A 24163-nucleotide genomic window follows, 5' to 3' on the forward strand; every position below is an offset into this window, starting at 1 on the left:
GCCTGGAGGTGGTGACTGCGGGGAGCTCTCCAAACCCACCCAGGCCTGTGCGGGAGCCTGGGGAGTAGAGGAGCCTTCTGATACGACCGCAGTCAGGACCTCACGGAAGCCCGCCAAGACTGCATTGGGAGCCTCAACTGACACCTGCCTTGAAAGGACCTGGTGATGCAGCAACTACTGGATGGGCCGTCCAGCAAGGCCCAGCCCATCCTCTACCTTCTGGTCCTTTCCCAGGCACTGACAAAACCCAGATCCAGTGCCGTCGAGTCAATTCTGACTCATAGTGATCCTATACGACAGAGTAGAACTGCCCACAAGGCCCACCTTATTCCCAGCCAGTCGCCCGTAAGGCAGAAGGGCAGCACTTCTAGCCACAGGGATGTTGGCAGAGCAGCCCCGTTGCTGTGCAGCAGGAATACCAGCTCTGGGGACAGTAGGCCCTCCTCCCTTCCTGAGAAAGCATAGGGGTAAATCCTCAAGACCTAGTTTTTGACAATGCGTTCTTAGATATGACACCAAAAGCATGAGCAACGATATACAAAATAGACTTCATCAAAAACTTCAGTGCATCAAAAGACTTTATCAAGAAAATGAAGAGACACCTTACAGAACAGGAGAAAATATTTGCAGCTCATATATCTGATAGGAAGCCCTGGTGGCATAGTGGTTAAGGGTATGGCTCCTAACCAAAAGGTGGGCAGTTTGAATCCACCAGGCACGCCTTGGAAACCCTATGGGGCAGTTCTACTCTGTCCTGTAGGGTCGCTATGAGTTGGAATTGACTCGATGCCAACGGGTTTGGTTTTTGGTTTGGTTATATTTGATAAGGGTTTAATGTCCAGAATATATAAAGAACTCATACAGTTCAACAAGAGAAAGACAAACAGCCCAATCAAAAAATGAGCAAAGGACTTGAATAGACATTTCACCAAAGAAATGGCCAACAAGCACATGAAAAGATGCTGAATGCCATTAGTTATTGTTGTTGTGTGCTATTGAGTCAATCGCGACCCATAGTGACCCTATACGGCAGAGTAGAACTGCCCCATAGGGCTTCCTAGGCTGTAATCTTTCTCAGAGCAAATTACCAGGTCTTTTCTCCTTTGAAGTGGCTGGTGTTTAGCAACTGAGTGCCTATCGGTTGCACCACCAGGGCTGCTTTAGTCATTAAACCAAAAAACCCACTGCCGTCAAGTTGATTCCAACTCATACCAACCCTATAGTACAGAGTAGAACTGCCCCATAGAGTTTTCAAACTGCCGACCTCTTGGTTAGCCTCCATAGCGCTTAACCACTACACCACCAGGGTTTCCTTTAGTCTTAGGGAAATGCAAATTAAAGCCGCAATGAGACGTCACTTCACATTCACTAACCTGTTGAAACCGTTGCCATCAACTCAGAATCTTCTGACTCATAGTGTCCCTAAAGGACAGAGTAGAACTGACCCATAGAGTTTCCAAGGAGCACCTGGTGGATTCAAACTGCCAACCTTTTGATTAGCAGCTGTAGCACTTAACCACTATGCCACCAGGGTTTCCTCACATCCACTAGGATGGCTATTATCAGACAAACAGAAAATAACAAGTGTTGGTGAGAATGTGGAGAAATTGGAACCGCCATCCATTGCTGGTGGAAATGTAAAACGGTGTAGCCGCTGTGGGAAATATTTTACCACTTCCTTAAAAAGTTAAACATAGAAAGACCACATGACCCAGCAATTCCACTCCTAAGTATATACCCAAAAGACTTGAAAGTAGGCACTCAAACAGACTTTTGTACAGCAATGTTCACTGCGTTATTCATAATAAACAAAAGGTAGAAACAAACCAAGTGTCCATCAACAGATGAATAGATAAACAAAATGTGGTATATCCATACAATGGAATATTATTCATCTATAAAGAGAAATTAAGTTTTGATATATTCCATAGCATGGATGAACCTTGAAAACATTACAGTGAGTGAAATAAGCCAGAGAGAAAAGAATAGAGTATGATCCTATTTATATGAATTATCTAGAATTGGCAAATCCATACAGACGAAAGTTCATTTGTGATTACCAGGGGCTGAGAGAAGGAAGACAAAGGGAGTTACTGCTTAAGGAGTACCGAACTTCTGTTTGTTGTTGTTAGGTGCCATTGAGTCAGTTCCGACTCTTAGCGATTCAGTGTACGACACAACGAAATGATGTCCACTCCTGTGCCATCCTCACAATCGTTGTTATGCTTAAGCCCATTGTTGCAGCCACCGTGTCAATCTATCTTGTTGAAGGTCTTCCTCTTTATTGCTGACCCTCTACTCTACCAAGCATGAAGTCCTTCTCCAGGGACTGGTCCCTCCTGATAACATGTCCAAAGTATGTGAGACGAAGTCTCACTAATCCCAGCTTCTAATGAGCATTCTGGCTGTACTTCTTCCAAGACAGAGTTGTTTGTTGTTTTGGCAGTCCATGGTATATTCAGTATTCTTTGCCAACATGATAATTCAGGGGTATCAGTTCTTCTTTGGTCTTCCTTATTCATTGTCCATCTTTCACATGCATATGAGGAGACTGAAAACACCAAGGCTTGGGTCAGGTGCAATTTAGTCCTTAAAGTGACATCCTTGCTTTTTAACATTTTCAAGAGGTCTTTTGCAGCAGATTTGCCGAATGCAAAATATCATTTGATTTCCTGACTGGTACTTGCATGGGCATTGATTATGGATCCAAGTAAAATGAAATCCTTTACGACTTCAATATTTTCTCCTTTATCACAATGTTGCTTATTGGTTCAGTTGTGAGGATTTTTGTTCTCTTTCTGTTGAGGTGCAATTCATACTGAAGGCTGTGGTCTTTGATCTTCATCAGTAAGTGCTTCAAGCCTTCTTCACTTTCAGTAAGCAAAATTGTGCATCTGCACATGGTAAATTGTTAATGAGTCTTCCTTCAATTCGGATGCCGTGTTCTACTTCTTATAGTCCAGCTTCTCGGATTATTCGCTCAGCATACAGATTGAATAAGTATGGTGAAAGGATACAACCCTGACGCACACCTTTTCTGATTTTAAAATGATGAAAAACATTTGGAAATGGATAACGGTAATGGTCGCACAACATGGTGAATGGGATTGGTGTCACTGAATTGTACACTCAAAGATGGTTTAAATGGCAAATATTTTGTTCTATACATTTTACAATAAAAACAAAAAACAATTGGAGTGAACTAAAGAATAGGAAGAAATCCGTTGTGATTGTGTCTGGATATTGTTTGTTGGTTTCTTGCCTTCTTTAGAATGTCATCTTTGTGGCAGTGGGCACTGGGCCAGCCTCATTCACTTCTGTTCCCCAGTGTCCAGCAGAGTGCCTGGCACACAGTAGGCCCTCAAAAGTGTTTACTGAATTGAAAATTAAGAGCTGAATAAATGGACAGAAACACTTTGAGGTAGGAACAAAATTAGAATGCCACTTTTGCACCAGGATGTCTTAACCCTGTACTGAAAGGGTTAATCAGTGCAGTAACGACAAATAGATGAAGTATAACCACTGGGGGAAAAAAAGAGACAAATATAACTATTTGTAGGTAGTGTATCTAAAAAATCATAATTAGAAAAATTGTTGGAGCCAACATGAGTAATGTCTGAATACAAGAGAAACAAAAAAGTCAGTAGCTTCCATGTGCGCCAACAATAATCAGAATATACAGTGTAACAGAAGGAAAACACAGTAGAAAGAAAATATGCTTCCCAGATGAAGGAGGGGGACGGGTGTTAATGAGAAGCCCTGTACCAGGGCAGTCTTCTGGAGGAGGCAGGGGTTTTGATATTTCCCCTGGCCTGGGGTCTCAGTCATTGCGGTAGTTCAACACTACCGGTGATGCAGGGGAGAGACAGATTAAAGCTAGATGGAACTTCCTCTCACCATCCACTCCCTGCTCTGGGCCCTAGGGGACTTCTGGGGCTTGTGCTGGAATCTTCCCCATTTCTCTCAGGATGAAGCCCAACCTCCCACCCATGCATAGCTTGTACGGTTCTGATCGATGGACCCTGGAGCCACATAGACCTGAGCGGAGATCTGCTGGAGATCTAGAGGTGAGTGCAAAAGTCATCAGCCTGAGCTGCATTGCCCTAGGAGGGGGTGGTTGTGCAGGGAGAGAAGCCAGGGAGGAGTCTTGAGGAGCCACCTCCTAGGGAGGAAGAGGAAGCAGGGCCTGCAGAAGAACCCAAGGAGAAGCAGGACAAGTGGCAGGGAGTAAGCTGAGGGCACAAGAGGTGAACCTTTGAAGATGCCAGTAAGAGTTCAATTGAGACAAGAACCACAGAGACCCCTAGTTTTAACTCCATGGTATTCTATGGTAACTGGCAAAAGCAATTTTGGCAGTGAGCTGGCAGACAATGGAGCCTAAGATCGTGAGAGTTTGACAGGGAGGGGAGTGACTGAAAGGACCTGGGGTCTCAGAGCTAACTAAAGGGGAGGGAGCTTGGAAAGGCCACAGTGGTAAATGTGAGGGGTCTGCTGGGTGGTGTGAGCACCCTATGGGGGAGGCACCAGTGCCCCAAATGAGGACCAAGTCAGGAGTGGCGGGGAGGGGGTGCAGAGAAGCCTTGGAGCCGGTCTGTATAGTCTGTAACTGGCCTCAGCATCACCGTTTCTGTGCAGGCCCTTGACTCCAACTGCCAGCCCCTGAGACTCTGCCTGGAGGTGCTCTCTGGGCAGGCTAGAAGTCAGGCAGGCTAGGGAACTAAGGCCCCTAAACAGCTCTCAAGGAACCCTCCTGGTGCAGTGGTTAAGAGCTCAGGCTGCTTAACCAAAAGATCGGTAGTTAGAATCCACCAGCTGCTCCTTGGAAACCCTATGGGGCAGTTCTGCTCTGTCCTATAGGGTCGCTGTAAGTCCAAACTGACTGGACAGCAACAGGTAAACAGCTCTTAAAGGAGCCCTGGTTGCACAATGGTTAAAGCGCACTCAGCTGCTAACTAAAAGGTCAGTGGTTTGAACCCACCAGCCGTTCCAGGGGAGAAAGCTGTGCCAGTCTGCTTCTGTAAAGATTATAGCCTTGGAAACCCCACAGGGCAGTTCTACTCTGTCCTATAGGGTTGCTACGAGTTGAAATTGACTCAGTGGCAGTGGGTATAAACAGCTCCCAACTCAGGACTGATGGGGATCGGAGAATAACTACCTCAGCTTTCTTTACTCTTGTTAGTTGCTATGGAGTTGACTTTGACTCATGGCGACCTTACGTATAACAATAAAACGTTGTCTGGTCCTGCACCATCTTCACAACTGTCAACATATTTGAGTCCGTTGCTGCAGTTACTGTGACGATCCATCTCACTGAGGGCCTCCCTTGTCCTCATTGGCCTTCTACTTTACCAGACATGATGTCCTTCTCTAGTGACTGATGTTTCCTGATGATGCATCCAAAGCCAGCAAGTTGGACAATGTTCTGTTGTGATCCACAAGGTTTTCATTCTAACTCAGAAGTAGATCACCAGGCTTTTCTGCCTACTGTCTTAGTCTGGAAGCCCTGCTGAAACCTGTCCATCATGGGTGACCCTGCTGGTATTTGAAATACTGATGGCATAGTTTCCAGCTACATAGCAACATGCAAGCCACTACAGTATGACAAATTGATAGATGGGCAGTGTCTTTTGTTCTTAGGCGGAGCAATAACATGAGGCCCACATTCTACACTGGCTCCCAGAGCCCCCAGAAGGATTTGGCTCCAGTTGCCCACTGTGGTAATTTGCTTGATGACACACCTTGAATTGGCTGCTTTCCTTGCCATTCCTCTGCTGGAACTTCCTGGCCTCACCTTCCACATTAACCACATGCACTTCTATCTTTGTCTCCAGGACTGCTTCTGGGAAAACCAAATCTGAGACCCTGTCCATAAAATAAAGACAAGGCACTTATTCTCACAAGTGACCAGTGACCTGTACAAATAGGCCCCAAATGGAAGACTTGGCAGGGATGTTGGGTCAGGGTCCAGGTCTCAGGTAAGCAGGCCCCTACAACACCAACTTGCTCTTGCCTGACCCCAGAGTTGGCTAGAGGCCGGCTCAGGACTCTAAAGATGGATAACCAAAATGTACCTTAGAGTCCCAGAGAATGAGGCCAGGGTGACCTGCCTGGGAGGTCCCCTGGCTTCTGACTCTTCAAGTTCACCCCCTGCTCAGGGCTAACCACCCCCCTTCCCCCGACATACGCACCCCTCCCCTCCTTGTCTCCACTCCCTCATCCTTCCCTTCTTCCCCCTAGGCCTGTGGAAGAGCCTGTCAGGCGCTGAAGCCAACACTGTCTGCTCTCCCACCTTCGCTTGGCTCAACGTACACAAAACGACCTTCTCTTCCCTGCTCTGTGCCGGGTGAAGGGCGTCCCAACCAGCCGCCCACACCGGAGGCCCAGACCACGCCCCAAGCGGCCTCCAGAGGGCGCCGCCGCGAAACCCACCATTCGGCTCCTCGGAGCTCAGCCGCGGTGGGCGGGTGCGGGCCGCTAAGCCCCCAGGTTCGTCTGGTTGACCTAGCTCGCCGCGGGTGCTGCCAGGCTGGGTCAGAACAGGCCGCCACCACACACGTGTTGCGCGGCTCCCGGCTGCCTCGTTTCCCCCCTCGCCCGAGTTGGATCCTAAATTCTGGACAGGCCCAGTGTCCACATGTTCGTCTGTCTGTCCACCCGTTTGCGTGTGACCGTGGGTCCGCTCACCCTGCTCCAGCCGCGGCAGGCGCAGGGTTAAGGCGTGGGGGAGGCAGGCTTCCCCGAGTCTGGACCGGGGGGCGAGGGGCGGACCTGGTCCAGCCCCGCCCCGCGCTGGAGCCGAGCCCGAGTCTGGCCTCAGCCCCAGCCGGAGCCGGAGCCGAAGCCAGCGCCAGCGCCAGCGGAGCAGGAACGGCGGGTCCCGCGCCCCGGGAGCGCCAGAGCCCTGACTGGTGAGTCCCGCGGGAGCCGCGTTCGGGGAAGTTTGGGACGCGAGACGCTGAGCCCCAGGCGCGCTCGCCCGGATCCGCCCCTTCTCGAGCAGGATGTGAAGTTTGGGGTCAGGAGGCTCTCTAGCTGGGGATCCCAGGAGTGTGGCCCCCACGGGAAAGAGAAGGGTGGGAACTTGACGATCTGCGGTGGGGGGCCCAGAAGTCTAGCTGCCCATTCCTGCTGGAACTTTAGAGTCCTGTGCTTCTGAACACCAGGGAGTCTGGCCTCTGGGGAGGGTAATGGGCAAACCCCTAAGGGTGGACCTCAAGGGAAGTGTGTGGGACTCTCCACCCTGTCCCCTAGTCTCAAACACCCAGATTCTGGCCTTTTGATGGTGGGAATGTGTGAACCCTGTAGAATCACCCTCAAGGGTGTTGTAAGGATACACTGGTGTGTGGCTCCTGGCAGCAGGTGGAGGACCCTGGTGGCTGGATCCCAGTTTGCCCCAGGGAACACCAAAAGCCAGTGAGAGGGAGAGTATGGTAAAACTTCCCTCATGCAGGGCCAGGGTGAGGGTTGTTGAGAGGAAGGGGAGGGGGCTAGGGTAGAGAGTCCTGTCCCAGTCACCTGTCATCCCAGTTACCTCACCTCCCACCTAGTCCCAGACTTGGCCATGGAGCTCCTCATGAGGACAGAGGGCAGGGAGGAGATTCCTTTATGTCTCATAGGAAGGGAGAACCTGCCTGGGTTCTTGGGGGCCTGTCCTCCTTCCCACTCCAGGAGAGCCTCCACCACGGTGTGCTAGCCAGAGAAGGTGGGTCCTTGTCCTGCTTTTCCCACCAGTGATTTTGGGCCAGCCTTGCTCCCAGGTACAGGCTGCTCATCTGTTTCATGAGAGACTGGTCAGTGGCCCTGACCCTGTGTTTTCCCTGTCCTCCAGGTAAAGGCAAGGTCTCTGAATTGGCTGGATGCCCCCCTTGAAGCCCTAGCAGAATCAAGATGAGGCCCCATCATGCCCCCCAGTGAGGCCTGAAGCTCGCTCAGATAGCATGGCCTGCCACTGGCGGTGAGCACCATGGCTACAAGTGGTGGCCGGGCCTTTGTTTGGCAGGTGTTCCCTCCCATGCCCACCTGCCGGGTTTATGGCACTGTGGCACACCAGGATGGGCATCTGCTAGTGTTGGGGGGCTGTGGCCAAGCTGGATTGCCCCTGGACACTACTGAGGCACTGGATATGGCCTCACACACATGGCTGGCACTGGCGCCTCTGCCCACTGCCCGGGCTGGTGCTGCTGCCGTTGTGCTGGGCAAGCAGGTGCTAGTGGTGGGCGGCGTGGATGAAGGCCAGAGCCCAGTAGCTGCTGTGGAAGCGTTCCTGGCTGACGAGGGCCGCTGGGAGCGCCGGGCCACCCTCCCTCAGGCAGCCATGGGAGTTTCGACTGTGGAGAGAGGTGAGTGGCCCTGCCCTGGGCTTGGGGACTGGGGCACCCTTGGCCAGACTCCCAAGGAAGATCCTTCAGGTTCCCCAACATTCTCCATTCTTTCCTGACTTGACCCCTTACCTTCAAACATAAGACAAGAACTGTAATTTTTGCCTGGGTGCCCTGGATATGGCTTTGCTTCCCGTACCCTCCCCAACCCAGCTCTGAGCTGGGCCTGCAGCAGCCTTCTCTTGACTGCCTTTTCTGGCTCTGAGGTAGGGAATGGAGCCCAGGCTGGCCCCCAGGGTGATAGGAGGCCCCAGATGCTTCCCTGCCCTATTCCTCATCCCTAGGAGACAAGGGGGTTATAAATAGTCCAGGAGAGGGGGAGGGGAACAGGGCCCCACAAGGGCTCAGACTCCCCTCCACCCCAACACACACCCGGGATCCTGAGGTGGACCAAGGCCAAGCTAGCAGAGGGACAGTTGCAATGAAAGCCCCTGGCTGTGTCCCCAGCTAACCTGAGGGCCTAAACACGGGACAAGAGCTACTCTAGTGAAAGGGCATGGTGCTGTTAGGGCTTCTGGGGCAGAAGGCTTGTAGCTAGAACCTCTCCCATTCTGCAGGTATCTGCCCAAGTCCAGGCCCCTCTACCAGCCTCCCCCATGTTCATCTCCAGAGCCTCCCTCTCAGACGTCAGTATGCCTCCCGTCTGTGACTTAAACTGCCCCCTCCTCCTGGGGAAGCCCCCACCTTTTGGCCTCTAGGTCTGACCATGGGTCCAGGCCAGCCCTGCTTGGATGCCAGGTTTGGTTGCCATAGTGTCTCCAGGGAGACGGAGCCAGATTATAATTAGATCGTCTGCCTCCTGCTCTTCACTTGCAGGGGCCCTGGCTAGAGCGGGAACCCCAGCTCTCCCAGCCCCCACACTAGGAGAGCAGCAGGGCCTCTGCTGCTGGGGAGGGATGTTATGAACAACTGGATTCCTGGCCTGGCCAGGAAGGCTGTCAGAGTGGGGGTGCTTTGGCCAGGCCTGGGGTGCAGTCTGAACCCCTCTTTTTTGTGCAGATGGTATGGTGTATGCTCTGGGAGGAATGGGCCCTGACACGGCCCCCCAGGCCCAGGTACGGGTATATGAGCCCCGCCAGGACTGCTGGCTTTCGCTACCCTCCATGCCCACGCCCTGCTACGGGGCCTCCACCTTCTTGCACGGGAACAAGATCTATGTCCTGGGTAAGGGCCTGGGGGTTGTGGGAAAGGGGCTCAGAGCCCAGAAGTCCCCATCCTCATGGGTTGGCTGGGCAGGGATCAGGTTCAGTCTAGGATGTCAGAACAAGAGAAACTTTGTTGGGGTGAGCCAGGCCTGCTCTGAGGCCCTGAACTCTGGTGGCCCTGCTGGGGTTGGAAGACTAAACTCTAGTACCGGAGGGTCTGCGGGGTGGATGATTCATGCTCAGGTGTGCACACAGCTGTGTGTGGGTGGGTGGGGAGGGCAGCGCTGGAGGCTCAGCAACCTGGCAAGTGAGGAGCCCTCCAGGTCCCCTACCCTGGACTCTCAGGTGCCCCAATTTCTTTGGCAGGAGGCCGTCAAGGCAAGCTCCCAGTGACTGCTTTTGAGGCCTTTGACCTGGAGGCCCGTACCTGGACCCGGCACCCAAGCCTGCCCAGTCGCCGGGCCTTTGCTGGCTGTGCCATGGCTGAAGGCAGTGTCTTTAGTCTAGGTGGCCTGCAGCAGCCGGGGCCCCACAATTTCTACTCGCGGCCCCACTTTGTCAACACTGTGGAGATGTTTGACCTGGAGCATGGTGAGCAGTGGCTGGCCTGGGCTATCCTCCCTCTCTCTGTGGGACGGAGGGGTACAATGTATGGGGGCTAGATCTGATCTCCCCTTTCCTGCAGGGTCCTGGACCAAGCTGCCCCGCAACCTGCGCATGCGAGATAAGAGGGCTGACTTTGTGGTTGGGTCCCTCGGGAGCCACATTGTGGCTGTCGGGGGCCTTGGTGAGTCTCTGTGGGGATAAGAGTAGAAGGGAGCCCCCGATAAAGGAGGGGGTAGTTCCCAGCTTGAGTACCACCTCCTTTTCTTTTCCAGACACTCCAGAGGTCAGGGCTTGGCTAGCTGCCCTATCTAGGAAGCAGGCAGAGTATAGTCTGCCAGGCTTAGATTCAGGTGTCCCCCAGTCTGATGGGGGGGTTTGCACCAGGAGGGGCCTAGGTGGCAGGAGCAGACCTGTGCACTGAATGCACGGCCAAGTGGGCAAATAGAAACATGAATGGATGAACAATCGACAGATGGGGGCAATGAGAAGCAAGGCATTGAGAGCCCATTCTGGGGTGATGCCTTCTGGGAACATTCTCCAGCTGGGGGGCAAAAGGGCCTGGAGCTCCTGCAGCCTGTGCGCCTTATGACTTACCATCTCCTTCCTGCAGGAAACCAGCCGTGCCCTCTGGGCTCTGTGGAAGGCTTCAGTCTTGCACGGCGGCGCTGGGAGGCACTGCCCACCATGCCTACTGCCCGCTGTTCCTGCTCCAGCCTGCAGACGGGACCTCATCTATTTGTTATCGGGGGTGTGGCCCAGGGCCCTAGCCAAGCGGTGGAGGCACTGTGCCTGCGTTAGGGGGTCTGAAGGCCCTATGGAACCTGTCTGCCAGGGCAGCTCAGTGCCAGAGACAGATGTCTGTGGCTCATTTTGTTGCTCAGTGGCTCTGTGGGATGAGGGAAGCACAGGGCTGGCACTTGAGGCACTGCCTCAGGGACTGGCGGCGGGGGGAGGGGGGCTGTCTCTTTAGCTCCTGACACACACATGCTCACACCCACCTTTGCTAGCATTCATTCACTAACAATGGCTAGCTCCACCCTTGCCCTAGAGCCTACTGTACCCTCTCTCCAGCTGGTGTCATCCCTGCAGTGTCAGTGCCTACCTGGAGTTGACCAGGCTCACCTTGATGGCTGCTCCTGAAAATTTCCAGCTGCCACCCTGCCCTGAGGGCCCCTGTAGAACTAGAAGAGTTCAGAGAGGGTGGGGGACACAGAGGGAATGGAAGAGAGGCTACGGGAACCTGCAGAGGGCCAGAGGAATGCTGGCTTTGAACCTTCACCACTGCTGGTTGTATGACCTTAGGCAAATCATTTCACCTCTCTGTGCCTCAGCATCCTCATCTGTAAATGGGGATCTCTGAAACCTTCCTGCCCTACCTACCTCACAGGGCTGTTGTGAGAACCCAGGGAGTTCAGGTGTGGAAGTAAAAGTGCTGCTCAAATCTGGTGTGTGGCCCCTCGTGTGGACTCCCATGTTGCTCCCACGGTCCCTGGCCCTCTTTCAGGGACCTCAACTCTCCCAGAGATGAGGGTCCAGAAGGATCTGGCCTCTGCCACCAAAGAGATTTGGTGCCTTAGCACCATGTAGGTCTCAACTTATTCTTTGTTGATGTGGGATCATGGCCCTTCCCCACTGTCCTGGGTGTTAGGTGCCACTCACATGATAACCAGAGAAAAGCTCAGAAAGAAACAAAAAAACCACCAAAAGCCAGGGTTCGGACGACCTCCAGGTGCAAGTAACCTAGCATCTCCTTAAGGCAGCTGCTTGCCTCCAAAGGGAGGAGTGGTCCAATGGGGACTGTGGCGAGGGGTCAAGATTTTGTTAGTTGCCCTATCCAGGAACAGGCAGAGTATAGTTTGCCTGTCCCAGTTGTGGGAGACCCATCTCTTGGGCAGGACTGTGTCGCCACCCACCAGGCTTCTTGAGGGCAGCAGCCTCCTGGAGGAAGCTCCCAGCCCTGACTTCTTCCTCCAGCCTTTGCTCCCTACCAGCAGAGGCCTCTGGTAGTGCTTTCTCTGCAGCTGCTCTGAGGTCAAAAGGCTCACAGCTGGGGTTAGTGCAGAAACTGAGGATTATTTGGGGCCCTGGGACCCACTTGCTGCGGCCATGGTAATTTTCTTGGGCCTTCAGTCTCCTGCAGGCTTCACTCCCTCTTAGCTCGGCAGCAGGACTCCCAAGGCAGCGTACTCCTCCGCCCAACGCACAGGCCCCATGGGAGCTGGGCACAGGGTACCTTGGACCTCTCGGGCTACAAGCACAGACAGACAGGTCGCTGTATCAGCCATTTTTCTTTAATGCTCTGGACCAGTTTAGACACTCAGAGACCCCAGCATGAAGGTAGTGCTGCAGCAGCTTAGGTCTTGGGGGTCCGAGGAGGTCTGGCAGTGAGCTGGTGACCGGGGCCTCAGGCCCCACTTTGTCGCTGCTATACCGGCTGCCCCAGGATGTCTGGCAGAAGTTCTGCTGGTAAGTGGTGCTGGCACGGGCAGGTCGGACCTGCACAAAGTGGACGAGGCGCTGGGGGAGGACACCAAGTCCTGGGCCTGACCGAAAATCAGACTGGTAGGAGGATTCAAGGGGCCGCTGGTGCAACTCCAGCTCGCAGGGTGCCCAGCGCAGGAAGGTGTGTCGCTGCCCTAGGCGCTCCAGGTCTTTTCGTCTCCCGATGCCCTGCAGCAGGCAATAGGGGCCCTCCTCAACGGTACGGGCCCTTGGCCCACAGTCCTGGTGCCAGGCATCTCTGGGCCCCACCTCAACCAAGCCTGCCTCGTGATTCCCAGCCTATTCCTGGCCTCCTTGGCCTATTCCCTGGCCTCCTAGGTCTGCCTCCCCAACCATGGCAACCATATCCCCAAAAGTCAGTGGCACATTGTTAGGCAAACTGGCAGGGGGAACCAAAGCAGAGCTGCCTCCATTTAGAGAATGGGCTGTTGTTTCTCAGAGGAGAGATTGTTGGGAAGACAGGCACCCCTATGGCTATATAAGGAGCCCTCCCATGTCTTACCCCTTCACCCTATCCCCTGATCTATCCCTCACTTCACTCTAAGCTCAGGGGCCTGCCCACTCCCCTTCCTCTCTCCAGCACTCACTTTGTCGAAGGAAGTACGATTGTCATGCTTGGAAAAGAAGTGTTGCTGCGCCGGCTCCTTGAAAGACAGTGAGAAAGACGGTGAATGGGAAAAATGATGCTCACCTGCCCCCCATATTATCTCAGGGCCCAGTAATGAAGGGGAGCTGCCAGTGTTTTTTTTTTTTTTGTTACTGTGGTGAAAATATACAGGTAGTCCCCAACTTATGACAGGGTTCCATTCGGACGACTCCATCATTAAGTTGGTTCTGATGTAAGTTGAATACTTCATTTTTTTTTCTTTATTATTGCCTTTTATTGTTAGTATATTTATAAATCTAATCTTCATTTGTTTTGGGGGGTTGGCATGAGAATGATAACCTCAGCAAATTATGCACTGCAAATTTGTATATAGTACATGTTACTAACAATAAGGCATACAAAAAAAAAAGTGCAGCTCATTGTAACTTGAATACATTGTAAGTTGGGGACTACCTGTACACACCAAAACATTTGCCAGTACAACAAGTTCCACATTTACAATTCAATGACATTATTACATTTTTTGACTCGACTGCATTGGGTTTTTTTTTTTATTACATTTTTCATGTTGTGCCACCATTATTGCTATCCTTTTCCAAAATATTCCACATCATTAACAGAGGAAGGTGAGAGAGAGTCATGCATAATGTTTTCAGAGTTCTTCTATGTTGTGGCATGCATCAGAACTTCGTTTCTCTTTATGGCTCTGTGATATTCCACTGTGTGTATATTCCACGTTTTGTTTATCCGTTCATCTGTTGATGGACATTTTGGTTCCCACCTTTTAACTATTGTGAAAAGTGCTGCAGTGAACATTGGTGTACAGGTTTCTGTTTGTGTTACTATCTTTACTTTTTGGTATATATCTAGTATTGGGATTGCTGGGTCATTTGATAGTTCTATCTATGTTCAACTTTTTGAGAAACCATTAAAATGTTTTCCACAGTGGCTATACTATTTTACAATCCCACGAGCAATGGATGAGAGTTCCAGTTTTTCTATAACCTTGTCAACACCTGCTATTTTCTGTTTTTTTGATCATTGCCTTCTTAATGGGGGTGAGGTGATATCTCATTGTGGGCTACCACTCTTAAACTACTAAACCTCAAACACCCTGAAAGGGCAGAAATAAATTAAAACAACACCTCAGTCCTAGAACACTTCATCCTGGCATTTGCCCTTGAAGCAGAAGCCTCTGGGGCCCCTGACTAAGGGAGGGGGCTGAGGCATCTTCTAGGACTTCTTGCCAGCAACAGGCAGTGGTTCAAGTTTCACGTTGGGCCCTTTAACTCTGGGTTTTCCAGGTCTTGGGCTTCAGTCCTGTCCTCCCCTCTGTGCACACTCACCCCTCCCTCATCAGCATACTCACCCCTCCCTTATCAGCATAGTCAGGCTCTTGGCCTTAAATACCGTCTAGAAACTGAAATATTTGTCTCTAACCCGAGGTCTTTTGAACTCCAGCCTCAAAAGCCACCTGCCTACTTTATATCTCCATGGAGGTGTCCAACAGGTGTCTCCAAACACAACTGAGCTCTGGATCATCCTCCAAATCCACTCCATATACAGCCTTCCCCAGCTCAAGCATGACAAACTTGATCTCACCAAACACTTTTGAGTGCCCCTTGATTCTTTTCTCTGAAACCCCACACCTGATGTGCCAGAAATGCTGTTGATGCTTCCTTCAAAATATACCCAGAATCAGACCACTCCTCACCATACCCACTGCTTCCTCTGGTCCAAGCCTGAATTATTGCTAGAGCTTCCTGCCTCGTGCCCGTGCTTCCAAGCTTATCCCTGCACAGCTTATTGTCCTCTTTGAAGCCAGAAAATTCTTTTAATATATAAACTCTATCACATCCCTCGTTTGCTAAAAATCCACACAGTTCCTCGTGTTTGTGAAAGCCAAAGTCATCATAGTGGCCCATGAGAGTCACACGATATAGGTCCCTCTATTACCTTTAGCCGTGCTGGCCTCCTTGCTGCTCCTCAAATACATCAGATGCTTCCACCTCAGGCCTTTGTGCCACCTGCTCCTTCTGCCTGGGACTCTTCCCCTGGCTGGCCACATGACTCTGTCCCACCTTCCTCTTGGGAGGCCTTCCTTAAGCACTATACTAACAATCCCACTGCCCCAGCTCTTTTATTTTTGTCCCATAGCATTTTTTTTTTTTAACATTCTACAGGAGACCCTGGTGGCGTAGTGGTTAAGAGGTCAGCTGTTAACCAGAAGGTCGGCAGTTTGAATTCACTGGGTGCTCCTTGGAAACCCTATAGGGCAGTTCTACTCGGTCCTATAGGGCCGCTCTGAGTCAGAATTGACTCGATGGCAACTGGTAACATACTGCAGTAAAACCTGCAAAAGTCAGAACCTGTGTAAGGTGGAAACCTGTCAGGGAAGGAAAACTCAAATATTTTCCACTAAAACTAAAGATAGAGAAGTAGTAAGACCGTACCCTGTCAAAGGCAGAAAACTTGTGAGACCTGGAAAAACAAGGCAGCCCCATTGAGTTCTGGCACTTACAGATCTCACATATATGATTATACTGTATATTATGATGTTGCTTATCATCTGACACCCCCCAATAGAGCATAGGCTCCTCATGGGCAGATGTTGTTGCCTGCTTTGCTCACATCTGTAACTCCAGGACTGACAGCAGTGCCTGGCACTGTAATCAATAACTGCTGTTAAATCAACAAACAGCTTCAGAAGGCCTTGGCCCCAGTGCATTTCCTTTGGCGCAGTTGGGGCCAGAGAGCCATGCCCTATTCCAAGGCAGAAAAAGGCCACCCCTCAGGCCCCAGACCACAGAAGGAATCTCTTCCAAGATCGTCTTTTTCCTTTTGTGTCTGCCCTCCATCCCCAAAGCCATCCCCTCCCCAGCCACTCAGCACCTCTTGCTTCAGAGCCCAGTAGCTTGATTCTAGAGCCCATTGTATCTGATGAGTTCAGGATTGACTGGATTGGATGCATGATCAATGGCTGACAGCAGATTCTAGGTAAAATGCAGGGACTGACCCCATTTCAGACTCCTGAACCAGAATCTCCAGGGTGGGGTCGGTGGTACATGTCCTTAACAAGCTCTCTTTTTGGGACTGCCTGCCTTAGGCAGCCTGTGGTGGTCTCCAATCCGAATGAAAGCTTCCACGAATATGGGAGATTTGTGAGAGGCTGGCCAGCCTTACTTTTCATTTCTCATAAAGCAAGCTGACATGATGGGGACTAAAAACCCAGAGCCCTTTTAGAAAAAACATAGGAGAAAATCTCCAGCACCAAGAGCTAGGCAAAGCATTCTTAGACTTGGTACCATAAACAAGAGCCATAAAAGAAGATGATAAATTGGACCTCATCAAAATTAAAAACTTTTGTTCTATGAAAACCCATGTGAAGAGGATGAAAAGACAAGCCACAGACTGTGAGAAAATATTTACAAACCACGCATCTGACAAAGGAGTAGTATGTAGAATAATGTAAAGAACTCTCAAAACTCAACAGTAAAGTAATAAATAATCCGATTAGAAAATGGCCAAACAACACAGACTTTTCACTGAAGAGGATGGCAAATAACACATGAAAAGATGTTCAACATCATTAACCATTAGAGAAATGCAAATGAAAACCACAACAAAATATCACTGCATACCTATCAGAATGGCTAAAATAAAAAAAAATAGTGACAATACCAAATGTTGGTGAGAATGTGAAGAAACTGGATCATGTATGTAATGCTAGTGGGAATGTAAAATGGTAGAGCCACTCTGGAACGCAGTTTGGCAGCTTCTTAAAAAGCTAAACATGCAACTACTACAAAAAAAAAAAAACAACTACTACACGACCCAGCAATTGTAGTCCTGGGGATTGATCCCAAAGAAATGAAAACTTACGTTCACTCAAAATCTGTACGCAAATGTTCACAGCAGCTTTAAGAGTAAAAAAACTGGTATCAGTCTAGATATCTTTTAACAAACTGGTACATACATACCTTGGAATACTACTCAGTGGTAAAAAGGAATGAACTACTGATACAAGCAAAAACTTGAATGAATCTCTAGGAAATTATGTTGAGTTGAGAAGGCAATCCCCAAAGGTTATATTCTGTATTATTCCTTTATATAACACTTTTGAAATGACAAAATTTTAGAAACGGACAGATTGGTGGTTATCAGGGACTAGGGATTGGGAGAGGTGGAGGAGTAGGAGGCAGGTGGGTGTGGTTGTAAAAGGGCAGCACCAAGAATCCTTGTGATGTTTGGTCAGTGTCTTGACTGTGGTGGTGGGTACATGAACCCACACAGGTGTTAAAGTTGTACTAGAATTTAGTACATACACAGAACAAATAAAATTGAGGTAATCTGAATAAGATAGGTGGGTTCTATCAATGTCCATGTCCTGGTTGTGATATTATACTATAGTTCTGCAAAATGTTACTGTTATGGATTGAATTATGTCCCCCAAAAATAAATGTTGTAAATTCTAACCTCTATGCCTCTGGTTATAACCCCATTTTGAAATGGGTTGTCTTTGTTATGTTAATAAGACAGGATTACTATATGGCTTAGTTTGAGTTAATCTCTTCCGAGATAGAAAAGAGATTAAACAAGCAAAGGAAGAGTAGAGGTGGGGGAAGATTGATGCCAAGCCACAGGAACAGAAGCTCAGAAGAGACAAGGAACTTCCTCCAGAGCCGACAGAGAGAAAGCCTTCCCCTAGAGTTGGCACCCTGCATTTGACTTCTCGCCTCCTAAACTGTGAGAAAATTAATTTGTTTGTTAAAGCTACCCGCTTGTGGTATTTCTGTTATAACAGCACTAGACAACTAAGTTACCATTGGGGGAAACTGGGCAAAGTGTAGAAGGGATTGTTTTGTGTTATTTTTTACAACTGCAATTGAATCTACAATTGTCTCAATAGAAAATTTCAGTTAAAAAAACATGGGGCCTGTGACAAGTTCCAATTGACCTCAAAAGTTCTTTCCCATCTGTATCTTCAGCTGCAGAACTGTGCACAGCCCTAAAATCTGGACACTTTCTTGTAGGAGGCAGCTCTGACTGCAGGAACTCACTATTCTTACAGTGCCAGGATAATCTATTGACTTCCACTGATTCAAGTTTTGTCCTAACAACTGTGGGAGCCTGGTGAGAAGTTTGGTCATTTCCTCTCCACTTGGTCACTTGTGGGCTTTCTTGACCCTGAGAATTATCACCTGCATTTTTGTTTCTAAACCATCCAGGCCTCTTTTCCACTGAGGTGACAAAACCCGTGGTCCCTGAGTAGGTGGGTCTAGGGCTGGGGTTCCAGGTGAAGAGGACTTACAAGAGAGGTAGGTTTGCGGACAGCAGGCAGACTGTGCGTGTGGGAGGGCTGAGAGCCCCTCTGGAGGCTGGGCAGTCTGCAGTCAGTGGGGTGCTGAGGGAAAAGTCTATGTGGCAGGCCATGACATGGGGCAGCAGTGGGGGCACAGTCATCATGGCCCTGCAAATAAAGGGTCTCCCCCGAGTCATGAGCCCCTGGGACTCTTGTCTGACCTTAGAAATAAACAAGACCAGGATCACATTTCCCAAGAGTCAGGCCAGTGAAAGCTAGGAACAGATTAATGTGGTTCAGAAGAAAACAAAACAGAATCCTGTGGAATTTTCTTACACCTGAATGTCATAGACAATTTTTTTTACCTGCCCCAAACTAAAGTGGATGCTACATCCTGGAAAGGTTTTCAACAACAATAACGGAAATTAGCCAGCTGAAGCCTGGTACCTCTCAGCTAATGAGAAAATAAATTGTGTAACTTCCCTGAGCAGTCCCCGTTAATTAAAACAGATTTAGCCTAGAAAGAGCCATGAGACTTGGCATTTATACATCCTGAGCCCAAGCCACACAGATCCTGCTGCTTGGGGCTGCTGCTGATGCCAATAAACACTTTATGCAGCAAGTCCTCACTCCCATCAGCGGCCAAAACATGTCCCCTATTCTAGTCCTGGAGCATGGGTTTAACAGACTGAGAGAATGTTTTGGTCTCTGGAAGCTGCCACTGATGGCTACCACAAACACCCAGCATGAAGCCCCCAGGTTGCCTCTGCCCCTACATTACCAAAGCCCCATCACCCTCGAAGGGGAGGTGGCCCCAGATGGGCAGACTGGAGCTGCGTTTGAGCCTGGCTCTGTGGGCTATGGCTGGGCAGCCCTTGCAACCAGAAATACTAAGGAAGTTCAGATCCTGCAGTATAACAGACTTCAGGACCCTGCTCTTGGCCTGGGAAAGCAATTCCTGGCAAGACCAGATAGCTGATCAAGTTGAATCTGGGGAGAGGCTGGGAAGCAAGAAGCTGTAGTGGGCAAAGCAAGTTCCAGGAACCCATCCAGGTGTCCTTATTGGCCTTACTCCACCCTGTTCTTGCCCAGGAGGCTGACCTGAGTGCACTCTCACTAGGCTGCCTTCCCTCAGCCGCCAGGGAGCCCTGGGAGGAGATGGGAGGAGGGAGAAGATGCTTTTTCTTCTGGCTCCCTCCCAGATTAGCCCCCACCTGGCTGTGTCTCCCCACCCAGGGTCACTCCTCTTGCGGTTAGCCCTCTCCACATGACTCTCTCTTCTTCTGGATCTGGGACCCATGCCTTCCCCTTGTCCCCTCGGTTCAAGTACTGATCACTTGGCTGTTACTAACCCAGGGGACTGCCTTTCTTTGAGGCCTTTATACCTACTCCTTTGTAAGCAGACTCTCCTGAGTTCTCCTGTTTTGAGTGTGCAGACTTTTTGCTGTTGGGATCCTGACTAATGCATACTGCCCCCTTCTTGTATCCAGGGCTGGAAGCAGTGGAGGACCTGGGGGCCCTACATCCCTCTCCTGTTCTCTGGGAGCCTGTTCTAGTCACTCGGAGCTATTTCTGCCATCACTCCTTTCTAGTTCTCCCTGGGCAGGCATGCTGGCAGGTACCCAGCTACCTCTTGCTCTACTTCCCTGATTACTCTTAAGCCCTTGGTCTTAGAGGCTGGTTGTGGGCTGGACCATGGGCCTCTGTAGCATCAAGGATAAAAGCTTGAAGCCAGTTGTCAGCAAAATTCAAGCCTTACTTTGTGGGCTCTGCAGGCCCTCTTTCCATGGCCACCCACTCTGCCTAGCCCCTGACCCTTTCTCTATCCACTGGAAGGGAAATGAGGTACCAGCCTGGCACCCGCTCTTCCCCATCCTGTCCACAGAGGGAAGACCTGGCATTTCAGGGAAGAGGGACCAGGCCTCATGCCTGACTCTGGGGCAAGCTGATTCTAGGTGTTGGTTCAGCTGTGGAAGGGCTGGGATGATGTTCTGGGGCTTTGGAGAAGTAGGAATTGGTTCAGCCACCACAGCTGCTCCCAGGGCTGCCTCATACCTGACATCGCTGCAGAAACACTGCTGGAGGCTGGGGCTTGGCTGCAAGGCGGTATTCTCGAGCACTTTCACTCTTGAATTGACCTCGGTAGTGCCCATAGAAGCCATTGTTGTGCTGTAACAAGGCTAGTGTGAGGGTGAAACCCACCCAAATCCCCACCCTGAGTCCCAGACCTCAGGGCCCCCAGCTGAGGGCTCCAGGGAACCCAGGCCAGAAGGCCCTCCCAGGAGGTCCTGATGAAATGGAAAGAATCTGAGGAAGACAAACACCTCAGGAGAGGGGCCAGTAGAGAGTCGTCTCCATGCATGGTTGGTACAGTTAGACAGCTGTGCTAACCCATCTGGGAGGGCTATGTGTGTGCTTGTGTATGGGGAAGGGATACCATTTAGTCATTCATCTTTAATAAGGGCCTACTAAGTGCTAGGGTCACTATGAGTTGGAATCAACTCAATGGCAATGGGACTGGTTTTGGTTTTGTTGTGCTAGGGAGACCGCAGTGAAAAGACAAAAAAGAGATCCTGGCCCCTCAGAACCTTCCTTCTGATGGGAAAATCAGACACAGCAAAGAGGGTCAGGGAAGAAATAACCTGGTGACTAGATCAGGAGAGACAGGAAACAGCGACAGCCCCTCAAGACATGACAACAGGGGTGGGACCTCAAGGTGAGAAGGAGTTGCCAGGTGAAAAGCAGCAGAAGAACATACTATGTGGCAGGAAGTACTCGGGAAAAGGCTCAAAGGCCAGAAAGAGAGGGGGGTTAGAAGAACAAAAAAGAGGCCCCGTGGCTAAAGCATTGTGACCAAGCTGGGAAGAGATGTGAGATGAAGTCAGGGAGAGGCAGGGTCTAGACTGGGTCAGGAATGGATTCTCTTTTAAGAGCAAAGACAGACTTTTCAGCAGGGGAAGGGACTGGACAGTCTTTGAGTTGGGGTGGCCCAGAGCACTGAGCAGAGTTCTGAGGGCAGGGCCACTCTCCAATGGCGTGGTCCTTGGAAAGCCTGAAAAGACGTTCCCTTTGTTGTCCTTCCCCCAATGCTAATAGTGGGTCAAAGGTCTCAGTAGAGCAATCCTGCATTTTAAAAACTGTGCAACCATACTGCCAGAGATACAAAGGGTCAAATGGAGGTATCTTCTGCATCCACTGACAAAGCTGTTAACACGCATTTGCCATACATTCTGCTCTTGTAGGGTGTCACGGATTGAATCATGCAGCCCCCAAAAATGTGTATTAATTTGGCTAGGTCATGATTCCCAGTATTGTGTGGTTGTCCACCATTTTGTCATCTGATGTGATTTTCCTATATGTTATAAATCCTACCTCTATGATTTTTTTTTATGATGTTAATGAGTTGGGATTAATGGCAGTTATATTAATGAGGCAGGACTCAATCTACAAGATTAGGTTGTGTCTTAAATCAATCTCTTTTGAGACATAAAAGAGTGAAGCAAACAGAGACACATGGGAACTTCATTACCACCAAGCAAGAAGAGCTAGGAGCACAAGTCTTTTGGACTCAGGGTCCCTGCTCTAAGAAGCTCCTCGACTGGGGAAGATTGATGACAAGGACCTTCCCCTAGAGCCAACAGAGAGGGAAAGCGTTCCCCTGGAGCTGGCACCCTGAATTAGGACGTCTAGCCTCCTAAACTGTGAAAGAATAAATTGCTGTTTGTTAAAGCCATCCACTTGTGGTATTTCTGTTATAGCAGCAATAAATAAATAAGACATAGGGCAAGAGGGGCGCCCTCTGAAACTGGAGCACCCAGGCAAAGGATGAACTTTCCAAATGGGGTACTTTACCCAGAGGGGATACCTTCTGAGAGAATTTCAGAGAAAGGCACTAGCAAAAGACAGGGGGTTCCAAAAGACTGCAGATGCAGTTAGGCAGACAGCCTATGGAGGGCCATGTCTGACCAGGGAACTCCTATGGCCCAACCCAAATGCTCCCTGGAAAGGATGGGTGTATCTGATCCTCCACAATTATAGCCCTGAGCAGAGGAACCCTCTCCCAAGCCTGGCCTCTGGCTATCACAGTGGGCTCCTCAACAGGACTCAAAAACCCCACGTCAGTTCCTCCTGCTGAGGGCTCAAGTTGCCCTACTTGTCTGTCCATCCCTCTACTATCTGTCGAGCACCACTTTGTCTCTGTCAAGTTTAGTTTAATAGTATTTACTGTGTGCCAGGCACAGGGTTTGCGCAAGAAATATAGATAGAAGAAAACATTGCCTTCGCCTTCAAAGTGTTCCCAGACTTGAGAGCAGCCAAGCTCCAGAAGTTTGAGGGGATGAAGCAAATGACAGTGAATAAATGATGTAGGCTAGAAGACTAGGAGTTTCAGCTGGCTAGCAGGAGACCAAAAAATATGGAGTGAGGTGGTGGTGTCTGGAAGGATAGGAACACTCCAGGTGTGACCTCAGGACAACAAAAGGGAAGTGGGCAGCTGGGGTCCTCCATCAGGCTGGATGCTGGAAGAAAGCCTTCCTATTTCCTGCTTGTGACTCACTCAAATTTCAGGCACAGCCCCAGGGCCAGGATTAACCGGAAGGTGCATTCTTACCCAGGAGCCTACTAAAGCACTTTGCATCTTCCAGGGAAGAGAGCAGAAAAAACAAACTTTCCTCTTGTCTTTTTGAGGCTACATCTGTGGAAAGAGAATCTCAGCAGATCAACTTATTGTTGCTTAGTGACAAGTGGAGGTTGTGACTGCACAATGCTGCTGATTGTTGAGCCAGCGCCTGGCCCACTGTCTCTTTGTGCTTGCTACTCTGTTTCTACTTTAGAGAAGAAATCTGTTCCTTGGCATTAACAGCCAGGGAGAGCCCTTATGTATTGAAACGTATAAGGCTTCACAGTGGAGTCTGATGGACCTGCAGCCGATGAAATATTAAAGAACACTTTAAAGGTGAATCCTGAATTTTTAAAACTGTGCAACCATACTGCCAGAGATGTAAATTTAGAAAGTGTTGCATGGAGTCAGAAGAAGGGTTCAAGGGGTTGGTGGCTCTTAAAATAAAATTGCTACTTCAAATAAGGATCTGCCAACTTCTCTCTAAGTGTGTGGTGACCGGGAATGCTAATCATGGCAGGTGAAAGTAGAAGGGCCTGACTGAAGGAGAGCATAACAAAGGGGTGGTGACTGAGGAGAAGCACACAAAGATTTGACATCATGGTTCCATTTCGAGCTAACCCCAGGCAGTTTATTGTACCTTTCTCTTTCTCTACAAATGAAGGTCTACCCTAGTGTAATTACTCTGAAGAGCCCCTCACACAGATACTCATAGGACAAAAACTTCATGCTGCATTTATATAGGGGAAAAACTGGAAGCAGCCTGAATGTTTACCAACAAGACAATGAAAAAATTGGGCTACAGTCACACAATGAAATGTACTGCAGTTACTGTGAATCAGCTACAGAAACTTGAATCTGAAGAGATAAATCTTAAAGATGTTGAGTCAAAAAATCAAGTTGTAGCAGGGTACACGAAGTATACTATTTATTAAATGATACATGCAAAAACAATGCTATATATTATTTATGGATACAATGAACTGAAAGTATAAAGCATGCATA

At 49.8% G+C, this 24163-nt stretch overlaps 2 protein-coding genes across 4 annotated transcripts; one reads left to right on the top strand and one right to left on the bottom strand.

The window, feature by feature from the left end:
- Positions 1-6419: 6419 nt before the first annotated feature.
- Positions 6420-14415, top strand: KLHDC8B (kelch domain containing 8B). Of its 3 annotated transcripts, none has more exons than XM_049863093.1 (6): positions 6420-6908; positions 7829-8339; positions 9378-9542; positions 9890-10114; positions 10209-10310; positions 10740-14415. In XM_049863093.1, exons 2-6 carry the CDS (start codon positions 7964-7966, stop codon positions 10925-10927), a joined length of 1056 nt encoding a protein of 351 aa, XP_049719050.1. In that variant the 5' UTR covers positions 6420-6908; positions 7829-7963; the 3' UTR covers positions 10928-14415. The 3 variants fall into 3 exon arrangements, with proteins under 3 accessions (XP_049719050.1, XP_049719052.1, XP_049719051.1); XM_049863094.1 differs by lacking the exon at positions 6420-6908 and adding an exon at positions 6921-7015; XM_049863095.1 differs by lacking the exon at positions 9378-9542.
- C20H3orf84 (chromosome 20 C3orf84 homolog) lies at positions 12407-20702 on the bottom strand. Its single transcript, XM_049862069.1, has 5 exons — positions 20596-20702; positions 19613-19688; positions 19322-19498; positions 13219-13275; positions 12407-12799 (listed from the first exon to the last, which is right to left on the bottom strand). Exons 1-5 carry the CDS (start codon positions 20700-20702, stop codon positions 12407-12409), a joined length of 810 nt encoding a protein of 269 aa, XP_049718026.1.
- Positions 20703-24163: the final 3461 nt, after the last annotated feature.

Source organism: Elephas maximus, chromosome 20, assembly GCF_024166365.1.
Source record: "Elephas maximus indicus isolate mEleMax1 chromosome 20, mEleMax1 primary haplotype, whole genome shotgun sequence".
Classification (NCBI taxonomy): Eukaryota; Metazoa; Chordata; class Mammalia; order Proboscidea; family Elephantidae; genus Elephas; species Elephas maximus.

Excerpts from the sequence above, each read along its gene's own strand:
- KLHDC8B (XM_049863093.1), top strand. The coding sequence starts at position 7,964 with ATGGCTACAAGTGGTGGCCGGGCCTTTGTTTGGCAGGTGTTCCCTCCC. Across the intron at positions 9,543-9,889 it reads GAACAAGATCTATGTCCTGG|GAGGCCGTCAAGGCAAGCTC; the intron begins GTAAGGGCCTGG and ends TTTCTTTGGCAG. Across the intron at positions 10,115-10,208 it reads GATGTTTGACCTGGAGCATG|GGTCCTGGACCAAGCTGCCC; the intron begins GTGAGCAGTGGC and ends CCTTTCCTGCAG.
- C20H3orf84 (XM_049862069.1), bottom strand. The coding sequence starts at position 20,702 with ATGGCTTCTATGGGCACTACCGAGGTCAATTCAAGAGTGAAAGTGCTC. Across the intron at positions 19,499-19,612 it reads CTGGGCAAGAACAGGGTGGA|GAATTGCTTTCCCAGGCCAA; the intron begins GTAAGGCCAATA and ends TGGTCTTGCCAG. Across the intron at positions 13,276-19,321 it reads TCGAGGGTGATGGGGCTTTG|GAGCCGGCGCAGCAACACTT; the intron begins GTAATGTAGGGG and ends CTGTCTTTCAAG.